Here is a 13,507-nt window from a genome sequence, read left to right as displayed (position 1 = left end):
TACCAGTGCTTAAAAATCACTTTATAGTAATTAAAGGAATGGTGCTGTAGGATGAAACAACCTCCCCCCAAAATGTACTTAAACTCCCCAGGGTGAATAGAATCAAGGCTGAATGGGATCTCTAATAATCATGGTGTTTCTCTTGGCCAACATCTGTCCTGCTGATTGATGGTGGCAATCTAACTACTATGGGAATGCAGGATCATATCAGTTCTTGAATCAGCAAATTTGCCAGGCAAAGTATCCATTTCCTCACCACAGACCCTTGTGGTAATGAGTGTGGAAGCAGGAAAACTGACTCATGAAGTCTCTCTAGACCCTGGTCAGGCACATTTCAGAGAAAGAAAGTTATCAGTAGTAAAACTTTAGAAATCTAAGGTTGTTGAAAATCAATTTTGAAAAGGAGAGAAAAGAAGCTTGCTTTTTTTGGTTTGTTTGTTTGAAAACAGAGTGTTAACCTGTGAGCACGGGGTACTGTTTTTCTCTGCCTTAAGCAATTCATAGTTTTTTCATTTGTTTTCATACACACAAAGCAACTACAGGCAAAAGAGTGGGAGAAGAGACTTGATGTTCTCCCGAGGTCACTCAGATGAAACTGGTAGGGTGCTGGCAGGTCTCACTAGAAAGTCAACGTGGGCTAGGGGATGCATTTGTCTATTAAAGTCCAGGAGTCTGTGGGTGTTGTTGTATTGGGTGGAAGGTGAGGGGAGTGGAGGGCCATTTCCTTTCTGACCTCAATTGGGTCTGCTGAGATTCAAACATGAGTGGTCAACCAAATGGCTATGGCTTTCCAGAAGTCTGGAGAAAAAAACCAAGGACACTTCCTGGGCAGAATAGGTCAGGCAGGCACTTTGGTGCAGTAAAAACAAAACAAAACAAAACAAAACAAAAAAGCCCCTTAGTTACAGGAGGTCAGAGGTGCTTCTGAATATAGCACAGATTCTGTATTCAAAGCTGACTTTCAGCCTCTCCCCTACATGTCATGTCTAAGTCCAGTTCGTGAAGAGAAGGGTCCAGAGTCTGTGCTGCAGGCTTTTGGATTAAAAAGGGGGAAGGAGATGCTCCAATACAGACTCAGCAATCTTTTCTTTTCTCAAACACGGTCATTTAAAAATACATGTACTATCTAATATCACCACTGTTTCAGAAAAAAAATAACTTTAAAAGAAATATACTACAATACAAATTTAACTTAAAAAATTGAAATACTTTAGCCTTGATAAAAGCTGAGAAAGATGAAAACTTTAGAACAGCTTCTAGCAAAAACTGTCCACCATACTGCAACTGCTTCATCACATCTTTTTTTCCTCTTTGTTCCTTTACAATCATTTACTCCCTACTTCTGGTTTTCTCCCACGTACAACACTACCCCCTTCCGCCAGTATTTCCGACTACACCTTCTTTTTCTTAATTACATCAGTTGAGTCAGGTTGTGGGTCAACTATGACCTTGGGAAGGGGAGATACGGGGAAGAATGTAGAAGAGTGGAGTGAGTGAGACCTGCTATTGGAAATGAGGTCCAGGAGGATAGGAGCTTTGTCTTGTTTTCCACTGTATATACCCCCACCCTGAAAACAGGGCCTGGAATGTGCTGTTGCTCAATAAATGTTCACTGAATCAATGAATAAAATACAGGCAAGGTAGACACAGGTTCTACTGTAACACACACTAATGACGACAAAGTAGCTGTCGCTGCTCTTATTGGAGGTAATGACAATGACGACATTTCACAAATCATTAAACCTTCTTGCAGAAATATGAGAAGGAAAAAATAATTGATAACACACCATCTTAATCCAACCATTATTATACTTTTGTTGTTATTTTTTTCGGCGTTTTGTAATATGCACTTAAAGTATGCTTGTAGTCACAAAATTTTGAATAGGTAATATGGAACATATTTTCAAAAGAATCAATCTCCATTACCTACAAGGTATCACTCAGAACACATTTAGGTGATGTCCCCTGAGAAGTCTGAAATAACCTTTGATGATCTGTGTCAGTACAACAAAGCATGTGGTATCAATTATGGCAGACTTGGGGGTCAAGGAAGTAGGTATAAGACATGCATTTTCTTGCTGGCTCCCACTCTAAGGGTTTTAGTATCTCCTCCATAAAAAGAGAATTGGGGTTCCATAGTCTCAAAGGTCTTCTTAAAATCTGAAGTTGAATAATGCCTGAAAAAGATTTTATTGTTTTAGTCTAATTGTAAAGCAGTTTATAGTTAAAATATTTATATATTTATGTATATAAATTTATATATTTATACATAATAGTACATATTAACTTGGATATGAGGGCCTGACATGCAGAAATATATTTATTTATTTTTTTTTAAGAAATTTACATAAAGGACCCATTTCTAATTTTTCAGGACTACTTTCTATCTGGAGGAACTACAGTTAAGTACTTTCACTTACTAGACAGACTTAGCAATTTAAAGTTCCAACAGTAAATCTTTATCTTTAAAATCAACAAAAAGAAAGTTAATTCAAAACAAAGTGACAACGACATATTGGCAAGGAGTAATCTAAGGGCGATTCATTGGTGTAGAAAACGGATGAAGAAAATTCTACCATTATGCTCCTACGTAGAGTAAGGTAATTCAGGAAATTCTTCCTTGCAGTATAATTCAGGATGGACCTTCGCTCCCATTTTCTATTTTCCTAAGGGCCACCACTTCCTCCGTTAGATAACTTGGCAGCCGGATAATTAATCTAGGTATAATCTTTCTTTTGGAGGTAACAGACTTGCCTTGAACTGAAGCTTAATCCACACTGCTACCATCCCCAGGTGAGACTGACGGAACGAGGAAGATTTAAAGCGACGCCCCCCAAAATGCATCTGCTGGGGAGGTTGTTTCTGATAAACTTTAACTGAAATAGCCCAAACCCGTCACGATTTCAAAAGAATCCGAAGTAACCATGCTACAAGCAGTTAAATCGCAATATACGTGAATTGCTTTCCCAGCCACATAAGGATTTCCAAGGTAGCTCAGCAAAGAATCTGGGATTGTTAACAAGCCTCGGATCGCACGCGATTTCCTGCAATACACGCCTAGGTGTTCATTGGCATCGCGTTAGTAATTGCTCTATGAGGCTGCAAAATTCTGGGATATAATAACGACTTTCCCACCCCGGGTCCCCGGCAGGTAATGGAGCACGGCAGCCCCTGGCTTCGCCCCGCCCCCTCCCGCCCACCAAAACCCGCCTCAGAGGCGGTTCACGGCGCTCACCACAGTCTCCTGCTGCCCCCTGCTGGTGTCCTCACGTTAGTTTGTTGAGGGAGGCCGCACGGTAGCCAAGTCGCGCAAGGCGGATGACGTCACGCCTGCGCGCTGCCCGTGGCCGGAAGTTAGTCGTCCATTTCTTCCCTCTGTTCCGCTCCAGACCCAGAGGCGGAAGTAAAGTCATCTCCGGCTCTTCGGTACAGTACAGGTTGCTGTTGGTGGCTTGCTGCTGCTGTGCTTTTTATTTTTAGAAGCCGGTCTGGGTGACTTTAATGTATAGCGGAGTCCAGTTTTCGCGCAGTTCTTTGCAGAAATGTCGTTGTGGGAGGAAGGGAGATGGGAAGAACCCTTGAATGGAACTTGTGGAATGACCATGGTTTTGAGTTAAGGAAAATTCACCTGGGTTCTGACCCTACGTTTCACCTAGCTAAGACAAGTTAGTAAGGGAACTTGGCGCTTTCCCCGATTTTGTAATTTTAGAGATAATGCCTACATTTTTAATTTGTGAGGTTAAGTAAGACTATGTAAAGAATTTAGCCTGGTTTTACAACTACTCATTATTCTGCTACCTTTTCTCATCATACTCAGGCATGTACTTGCCATTTTCTCAGTATCTCTGAGATGGTTATGCAGGAGGTAATGCCCTCATGAGAACAGTATGCATTGTTAGTTGAGATTGAGCTCTTTATTGTTTTATGAAGTCCTGACCATATTTTGTCTCCCTCCCCCCCCTTTTTTTTTTGCCATTTCCAGGGACAGCTGTTTTCCAGTTTTTTTTCTAGAGGAATGTAAAGTCTTCTTAAGACAAATGAGGTGAGAATGCATTGTTGTTAAGATCTCCAAACAGTTTGTTTTATCAAAAGAAGGCTAACTGGAATGTAACACTATGAGGCCAGTGATTAGCCATTTCCATTAAAAGCACCTTTTATCAGGTGACTGGAGCACAGGGCAATGTAAATCCTTTTATTCCTTAGACCTCACAAGTTACAGGTACACAGATTTTCAGTGTTCGTTAATTTTGGATTTAAGCCTTGGCAATCGTGATTTTGGGTAATTAAAACGTCAATTTGAGAATGAAATACATTTTGGAGTATTAATTACTTTTGAAATTTGTAGGTGGACGTAATCGATACTTTTTGCATTGGAGTATTTAAATAATTACCTTCCTAGATGTAATAGGAGTATTTTGGATAGAGATTGGGTGCTAAAAGAGTAAAGTAGCATTGATATTCATCAGGTATAACTTTTTTTGTGTTGAAAACTGAAAAATAAAAAAAGGTAATATGTATTTTTATGTATTATTATGTATTATTATGTTTTTGAACTCCTAGGCCGTTTTAATTTGTTTTCAATTTCTTGCCCAATTGCAAAATAACGCTTTAAATAATATGTTAATATTTCAGAACTAGTACACAGCTGCCATTAATTAGAGATAACTTTCATTTTTTCCCTCTCTATGTATTAATGTCCCCCCCCCCCCCTTGTATGTAAGCAGTAGTACTCTTGACACGTCGTTATACAGTTTGCCACTTAAAATATCTTGGACATCTTTCTATTGTGTTAGATCTGCCTCATTTTTTTTTTTTAAACAGGCTGTATAGTATTATATTGCATAATTACCACAGTTTATCATTTTACTATGGGTGACCATTTGCATTCTTTTTTGCTATAGCAAATAATATGATGGTCATCCGTTTTTTATAATAAATGTATATTCTTGTTTTATTTATTTATTTATTTTCTCTGGATGATTTCCAAGTGGAAATGCTGTGTTAAAGGCTGTGATGGAGGGTACCAAATTCCCTTCAAGCAGTGATATATGAAAAATTTTTCCTATTTCCTCATATGCTCATCAACAGTTGATCTTAGTTAACATTATTTATAAGCTTAGTTGAGACTGCTCATGATATTTTTTTGGGGGAGGTCAGTTTATTGTGTTTATAGTATTATAATCAGAACCAAATTTTAGTTACCAGTTCTAAATCCAATTGAGTTCTTTTTATTTTTCCTGTAGAAATAGAATACTTAGTTTTAGATTCCTTAGTAGTAAATTATTATAAAACAAAGGATTCATTTCAACAGTACATATTTGTTAAGGTAAAGATTTGTGGGAAGGTAGTATTTTAATGGGACCTTATACTGTGGATAGACATCAGGAGGATAGGTCTTTCTAAAAGACATCTTAAGCAAAGGCAGGGACAAGGATGGACAAAGATGTTTAGGACCAGAGGTTGGAGAGGCACTGGTGCCTAGTGGTAAAGTTGTAGAATAGAAGCTAACTAGAATGGTCGTTGGAACTGTGTAGTAAGGACTTTGAAGGTCAGTGTAAAGATTTTACTTTCTAGGGAAGAGCTACAGAGATCTTCAGTCAGGGACTGAGGAGCATAATTATATCTTTGGTTTACAAGTATATTACAGAGGCAGTTTTAAGTGACTGATATTAGAGAAGCAAGTTAGATGGCTGTTACAGCACAGGTGAGGGAATAGCACACAGCTGAGAAACGAGTTCAGAGATACTGAAGAAGATGAATCAGCATGTGGCTATGGGGTTGAGGAAAAGAAGGCCGAGCTTTTATATTTTTACCTTGAGTTACTTTTAGGTTAGTGATGGTGATTTCATTAATCAGAGGAAGTCTAGTTTGGGGACTGAGAAAGATGATCATTTTGGTTTTGGATGTGTTAATTTGTGTGAAAGATAATTCCATGGAGAATGAATTATATGCAAAGACATAAAATCACCTATGACAGATTCAGGAGAAACCTTCATTTATTACTCTTTCGTTAAGAAATTTGAAGGTATTTTTTCACTTACTTTTAGTCTGTCATGAGTGTAATTTCTTTTGAACTTTATGTCGCTTGTTCAGCCTTGTTTGTAATAGTGTAATCTCAAGAGGGTGTGTTGTCTAGAGTAGTAGCATTCAGACTTTTTGATTGTACATTCTCAATAAGAAAGGTTTATACCTATGTATATTTGTATATGTAAGTATATTTACCCATTAGTTACGTACATGTTTTACATTACTATTGTATACATTATAAAGCACATATAGAAAGTGGAAATTTTAAAATACTAAGGCAAATATAAATTGGAGTTTTACTGTTTTCTTCTTAATCTCATTGGATCATCTTACCATCCCTTTTTGGAAAGACTGGTCTTATCCACAGCTGTCAGTGTTCTGTCCCATTATCCAGTAGAGGTCACCCTTGAACATCTGGAGAAAAGAACAGATTGGTGAGCTGCGCCAGGTCAAGCCCTCATTCTTTTGTTAAAAGGAGGATCTTATTTTTAAGTTTCTAAATTCATGCATTTTTGGAAAACTATATAGTTACAGAGTAGTATGTGATATTATGGAGAAGTAAAGAATAGTGAACTCAGCATAGGGAAATCTAAAATGTGCTTTTGTTGTTGTTTGATGTTTACCTGGAAAGTGGCTTGCATTTTTGCTTGAATGTTATTTGATTCTGTAGTTTGAGAATATTTTTCCAGTTCTTGGAGGATCTGTAGATTACTTGAGCTACAGGATTGTTCCCAGCTTGTATTCATAATCCAGGTTCTTGTTAAGTTGGAGTAATTAAGAGGGTAGATGGAGAGTCTTTTTTGATATGAATCTTAAAAGTGGTATCTCAAGCCCAGAGATATCAGTGGTGAGTTGAAAACAGCTAGCTCCATTTTCAATTTTATGCTTAATTGGAGAGAGGAAAAGGGAAGTGCCTCCTTTAAGTGATAAGAGCCTATTGTAAGCAGTAAGTATTCAAGAACTAAGTTTGTCACAGCTGCATAGTCTGAAAAGGAGAAAGTATGGTTAAAATATGTGTCGATTAATTCAGACCTTGAGCAGCTTAGTAACATAAACCATCTGATAAGTTGAATAACACAAGACTACTTTTCTGTTGCTTTCCTCATTAAATATTTTTTATAAATAGAAATGCTTGTTTTAGTAGGGACCTATGATAACTATCATATATAAGTTCATACATTTCATGATTCATTTCTAAATGATCAAGAAAATGAGCTATTGAGGTTTTAGCCACTTGTACAAAGTTTATGTGTTTTGAAACAGATGCAGAGAGCCCTGGGTTAGTCTTTCGTATTGTGGTGGGCTTGGGGAATGGGAAAAGCAACTTTTGAATGTTCATGTGCCATCTCGCAGCACAATTCCACATGTGGACTATTTGGTTTAAATATCCCAGTTAAGTCATTTTGAAAATTGGTTTGGATTGTTGGGTTACAACCAAGGAGGGCAATAAAGTAAACTGAATGAGATGGGGATTGGGATCAGGAGCTGATGACCAGAGTCTAGTTAAGCTAAGAATTAAGACTCTAATAATAACTTGAGTTTAAAAAGAGTGCCATAAAACTAAAAAAAAAAAAGAAGGAAAAGTGTTTAGGTATTCTGAAGATTTGGTTTTCAGGGCTTGATTTAGACTTTGATAACCAGGATGTGAGAACAGACACAAAGAAGTCTGGTATCTATGGGCAGGGGCAAGGCCAAAGATCTGGGAAGTTGGAGACAAGGTAGAAATGAACACATGAGTTAGTAAGAGTAAGCCAAAGGTTGGGAAACAAAGAGGATAAAGCAGAGATGGAGAGGGAGAGAGGGACAGCTGGTTTTGGGTAGCCAAGGGAGATAAGGCCAAATAAAAAGACCAAGATAAAAGTAAAGATAATTCTAGGGCAACGATGGTGCTATACTACTTTATGTTAAGAATGTATGGACCCCAGGCCCACAGATAATCAGAAGCAGTGAGCTAGGGAGTAGGATTATAGTGGCTGAGTTGTTACCATAGCACTGAGAGATCTGGAGCTATATGTGTCTCATAGGAATGACTATGATGCTCATAGGATCATAATATAGTCTTTTAGTTATTTAATACATGCATTTGTATAATGCATATGTTGTTTTACACAGCATTCCAAAAGGTTGGGGCTACTTGACCATGATGGCACCGTGGAACCTTTTGGATATGAGAAGTAACTTTCTCTTTGGTTCAAGATGTTGGATGATCCGATTTTCATCAGAAATCCTCTTCAAATCAGTTTCATTTAGGCTTTTTGGTGTGAAATGTGATGATGACAGAGAGCCTTTGGAGAATGAGCTGCTTAATAACTTACTTACTATGGGAGTAGATGTTGACATGGCGAAGAAACGACAGCCTGGCGTTTTCAATAGGGTGGGTATTAATGAGCAAGACCTGAAGATGTTCCTTCTGTCCAAAGGAGCCAGCAAAGAAGTGATTGCTAGCATAATATCAAGATATCCACGAGCCATAACGCGCACACCTGAAAATCTATCAAAACGGTGGGATCTGTGGAGAAGAATTACGACATCAGACCTTGAAATTGTAAATATTTTGGAACGTTCTCCTGAATCCTTTTTTCGGTCTAATAATAACCTAAACCTAGAGAATAATATAAAGTTTCTCTACTCAGTTGGACTGACCCGTAAATGCCTTTGTCGATTATTGACCAATGCACCACGTACCTTTTCCAACAGTCTTGATTTGAATAAACAGATGGTTGAATATTTGCAAGAAGTCTGTTTATCTTTAGGTCACAGTGATCCCATAGATTTTGTTAGGAAGATACTTTTTAAAAACCCTTTCATTTTAATTCAGAGCACCAAACGAGTCAAAGCTAACATTAAGTTTTTACAGTCAACTTTCAACCTGAACAATGAGGAGCTGCTTATTCTGATATGTGGCCCAGGAGCTGAAATCCTAGACCTTTCCAATGACTATGCCAAAAGAAACTACACAAATATCAAAGAGAAGCTGTTTCTTCTTGGGTGTACTGAAAAGGAAGTACAGAAGTTTGTCTTGAGTTATCCAGATGTGATCTTCTTGGGAGAGAAAAAGTTTAATGATAAAATAGATTGCCTCATAGAAGAAAAAATCAGCATTTCAAAAATAATTGAAAATCCTCGGATTTTGGATTCAAGCATAAGTACTTTAAAAAGTCGAATCAAAGAATTGGTAAATGCCGGTTATAACTTGAGTACATCAAACATTGCTCTTCTCTCTTGGAGTCAAAAAAGATATAAAGCCAAATTGAAAAAGTTAAACACTTGTTAGAACATTGTTCTGGGGCGTTAAAGAAGTCAATCTGAAAATGTAGAGATATCACTTCCTTTTGAATTTGGGTCTTTTAAAAAAAGTTTGATTTCTTAACTACATAATACATGTATGATCATCCTTTGAATATTTTAAAAGTTTATAAAACTCATTGTCAGTATGCTCAAGTATAGTCTTGCCAGGTACCTTTTCTCTAGTTTGCATTAATACGATATCCTATTGTATGATAAAGGCTACGTAAATGGTATTTCCTGAGCACCAAGGCAGAGCAATGTATAGAAAGATAGAAAATACAAAGTAAGCTGCTTTTTTTTAGTTCCATTTCCTTTTATGGTTTTGAATGGCAACCTATTTCTCCTTTTCCTAAATATTTAATTATGGTTCATGTTCACAATAGAATACTAGTAAAAATCTAACGAAACAGGAGTGATTTTTCATCCTACATTATTTAAACCATTAGTATGCCCATGACGCCCGTTAGGCTCAGTTTAATATGGGAATATCCTGATTTCTTTGAAGACAAGGGCAATTGTGGTAGACAGAATAATGGCTACCCAAAGCTGTCAATGTCATAATTCCTAGAACCCATGAATATATTATGTTACATTGCAAAAGGACTTAGATGAGATTAAGGACCTTGAGATGGAGAGATTGCTCGGATTATCTCGGTAGGCCCAGTGTAATCATAAGGGCCCTTAAAAGTGGAAGAAGGAGGTAAAAGAGGAAGTTGGAAGTGATTTGATTTTAGAAGAACTTGGCTCACTCTTAACTGTCTTTGAAGGAGAAAGAGGCCATGAGCCAAGGAATGCAGGTGGCTTCTACAAAATCGAAAAGGCAAGGAAACATTTTCTAGCTCCTCCAGAAGGAAATACAGCCCTGCCAGGGCCTTGAATTAAGCCCAATGAGACCCTTGTGAAACTTCTGACCTACAGAACCCTAAGATAATAAATTTGTGTTGTTTTAAACCTCTGAATTTGTGATAATTTGTTACAGCAGCATGTAGAATAACAAGTAAATAGACCATTAGTTGCATTGTAGGTGAAGTCACAATATATAGTTCTTTCAGAATCATATCTGTATTTCTTCCTTATATAATTACTTTTTTTATTCAACTGTTTTTCTGGAATGGCTTATAAATTAGTGTTTGTAAAATCCTCTAAATGTATGGATAAAAAACTAAATGAGTAATAAAATCTAAAAGAATATTTTTGTCTAGTGAATGCAGATTAAAGAAATGGTATAAGTTTCTGTGTATTTTTATTTTGTTGGCATTTCATCTAATACAAAGAACAAGAAATTTCTAGAGGCAGTGACTTAAAAAAAGACAAATCAGTCTAGCTCTGATATAAACTGAAAAAGAAGGGACAAATTACATGACCTTAAGAACTTTTGTTTTCCAGAGGCATTTATGGATTTTGAATTAAATAACAATGACGTTCAACCTTTTAAGCCTTATTTCCTATCTGTTGCCTCAAAAAAACCAGTTCCCACCACTGATAGAAACAAAATGCCTGCTTTTTCAAGGTCATTTGTATGTCAGCGATACTCATAGTTATTTCCAAAACGCTATTTGATAGCAAGCATGGCATAGTTTAGAAAATGTGGGCTTTAGAGAGATGTTTCTTTAGAGTGATATTTCTGGGTACCATTCCTGACTAGCTGTGTAAATTTTTATACATATTTTAAGTTAACTGAACTTGTTTTGTCATCTCTAAGATTAAAAATTGATCTTGTAGAATTGGTAAGAATCAGATGATATAAGGTCTCTAAAGTTTCTTGCACATAGTAACTGTTCAGTAACAGCTGTAATAATTACAGTACTATTTTTAGAACAGCTTAAACAGCTTTGTTGATATATAATTCATGTACCCAGTTCAATTTAAAGTATACAGTTCAATATATATTTTTTATATTTATAGGACTGTGTAATCATCTTCACAATCTAATTTTAGAAAATGTTTGTGCTCCTTAAAAGAAACCTTGTGTCCGTTAGCAGTCAATCCTCCTCATCCCCTTCCTACCTTCCTAGCCCCAAGCAACCAGTGATCCACTTCCTATGTCTATAAATTTGCCAATTTGGGACATTTCATATAAATGGAATCCTACAATGGGGTCTTTTGTGACTGGCTTCTTTCACTTAGCATAATGTTTATCCACATAGCACCTATCAGTATGCCATTCCTTTTTATTGCCAAATAATATTCCATCATATAGATACAGTAGTAGTATTGGGAATATATTTTATTGTTATGACTTAAAACATGAAGTATTAATTCCTTCAGTCTTCTGAATTGTATGGGAGTATTTTATGAGAGATTGCTTTGGGATCTAACAAGTTTATAAGGAACTTGAGGGAGGTGGGCAGAGGAGATAAAAATTTATTTGACATCAACTGGTTGTGAGGATTATACCTGGGTTGACAAGAAATGATCTAGCAGCAACAGTTGCCAATGGCCAAGGAGAATGTGGGATGCATAGAAGTACAACACATCACTCGTTTGGGGTTTGAGAAGGGACAGCTTTGTAGAAACAAGTGGATGATGCCTGTCAGGCAATATTAACATGTCATTTTAAGATTTGAGTCTGATTAAGGGAGAATCAGTTCTTAAAAAAATTTTAAATTATAAAAATTTTAAGTTTTTTCATAATTAAAAATTTGTGTTTATAATGGGGAAAAATGGAAATCATTAAAAAAAGAAAAGAAAAACTATATTATTTCCCAGAGATAGATAATATTTTGATGGACTCTTCTTGTTTTTCTTTGCAGAATATATCCATATATGGTTATAATATGAGTAGATATGTGGCATATATATTTAAATAGAGACCAAACTGCATATTTTATTTTGCTTTTTAAAAATGTTAATAGGTTGTGAGCATATTGAGTATTCTTTAGTAATTAAGTACAGAATCAAGTATTCACCTGTAACATGGTTTTTAATGGTTGTATGAAATTCTGTCATAGATAAACCATGATTTCTGTAGTCAATCTCTCAACATTAGGTAGAGTAAATTTTAGTACATTAATAATTTTTTTTGAAAATACCATCTAGATTAGTTCAATATTCCACAGTGTTATACTATTACTTTTTCTACCATTGGTATACTTTATAAATTAAAATTTTGCTCTGGAAAATACGAATGTTAGGAATACTGCATTTTTCTGTTTTCAGATGTTAAATGTATCTGGAATACTACATTTTTTAATGGAAACCATCTGTACATTCTACGTTACTGGAATAAACTTGAAGATTTTCAAATAACAGAATATAGGACAACATTAAAGGTTAAAGAGAAAAAAATGAATTTCCTCATCATGATCTTAGCAGGAAGGAATGAAAAATGAGTAGTATATATAAAAGTGTTTATTGGGTTATTAAACTAGTCATTTCTCTCTTTAAATCATGTAATTTCGAAGGCTTGAATAGATACAAGGTTTGTAGCTACAGAGCCAATAATATAGTGTTTTTGTGTGTGTGCATATGTGAAAAACTTGGTTATTGGCTCCATCTCTGTGGACTGTAATGCCCCACACTTCACACCCAGAAATATGATTCAGTGGAGATGGAAGAGAGAATCTGTTGATGGCAGAACCCTAGCCACAACTTTAATAACAGGCAGTTGTTGCATAGTCCACGGAGAGTTTGGCACAGACAAGGCAGGATAGCAGGACTGTATTATTGTTAGATTTGGGGGAAGAAATCATGGCAGAAGAAGCCCAGTTGCCCAACATTGGAGAGGGAAGGGGTGAGCTGTGATTCATAATGGATCATCTCCGGAGGAACTAGGTCTTCCATGAGATTGGCCACCAGGTGACAGGCTCAGAGGTCTCTGGACTGAGGTCACTTGTTCATTCCTTGGTTTATTTACTGTTGACCGAGGGACCTGGTATAGGACAGAGCTACAGTGGGATCAGAGCTGAGAAGAATGCACTTAGGGTGAATGTTATGATCAGGCCATAGTATCTTGCTCATTTTCATGTTTCTGGTATTCTTCCAATGGCACTTACCTCTTCACTCTCTTCTGGTGTTTTCAAGATCATTGTTCTCTACCTGTTTGCTTTCACACTTTTTCCCCACATTTCACAGAGGTTGTTAATTAAAAGGCAAAAAAATTTTGTTTAGACTTTTGACTAATTTTTGAGTGGAATTTTGTGTAGAGATAGAAGACATACTGATGGAATTCCATTTTCTGACTCAGTTTCAC

General features: G+C 36.5%; 1 protein-coding gene across 4 annotated transcripts; it reads left to right on the top strand.

Annotated features, from left to right (window-relative positions):
- Positions 1–3,356: 3,356 nt before the first annotated feature.
- Positions 3,357–10,544, top strand: MTERF1 (mitochondrial transcription termination factor 1). 4 transcript variants are annotated; one of them, XM_016161319.2, is made up of 3 exons: positions 3,357–3,426; positions 3,983–4,042; positions 8,140–9,399. In XM_016161319.2, exons 2-3 carry the CDS (start codon positions 4,038–4,040, stop codon positions 9,299–9,301), a joined length of 1,167 nt encoding a protein of 388 aa, XP_016016805.2. In that variant the 5' UTR covers positions 3,357–3,426; positions 3,983–4,037; the 3' UTR covers positions 9,302–9,399. The 4 variants fall into 4 exon arrangements, with proteins under 4 accessions (XP_016016805.2, XP_016016806.2, XP_016016803.2 ...); XM_016161320.2 differs by having other exon boundaries at positions 3,379–3,437; XM_016161317.2 differs by having other exon boundaries at positions 3,390–3,612; positions 8,140–10,544.
- Positions 10,545–13,507: the final 2,963 nt, after the last annotated feature.

Source organism: Rousettus aegyptiacus, unplaced genomic scaffold, assembly GCF_014176215.1.
Source record: "Rousettus aegyptiacus isolate mRouAeg1 unplaced genomic scaffold, mRouAeg1.p scaffold_m13_p_13, whole genome shotgun sequence".
Taxonomy (NCBI): domain Eukaryota; kingdom Metazoa; phylum Chordata; class Mammalia; order Chiroptera; family Pteropodidae; genus Rousettus; species Rousettus aegyptiacus.
The sequence above is the reverse complement of the archived record's forward strand: the minus strand, read 5'-3'. Positions and strand labels throughout refer to the sequence as shown.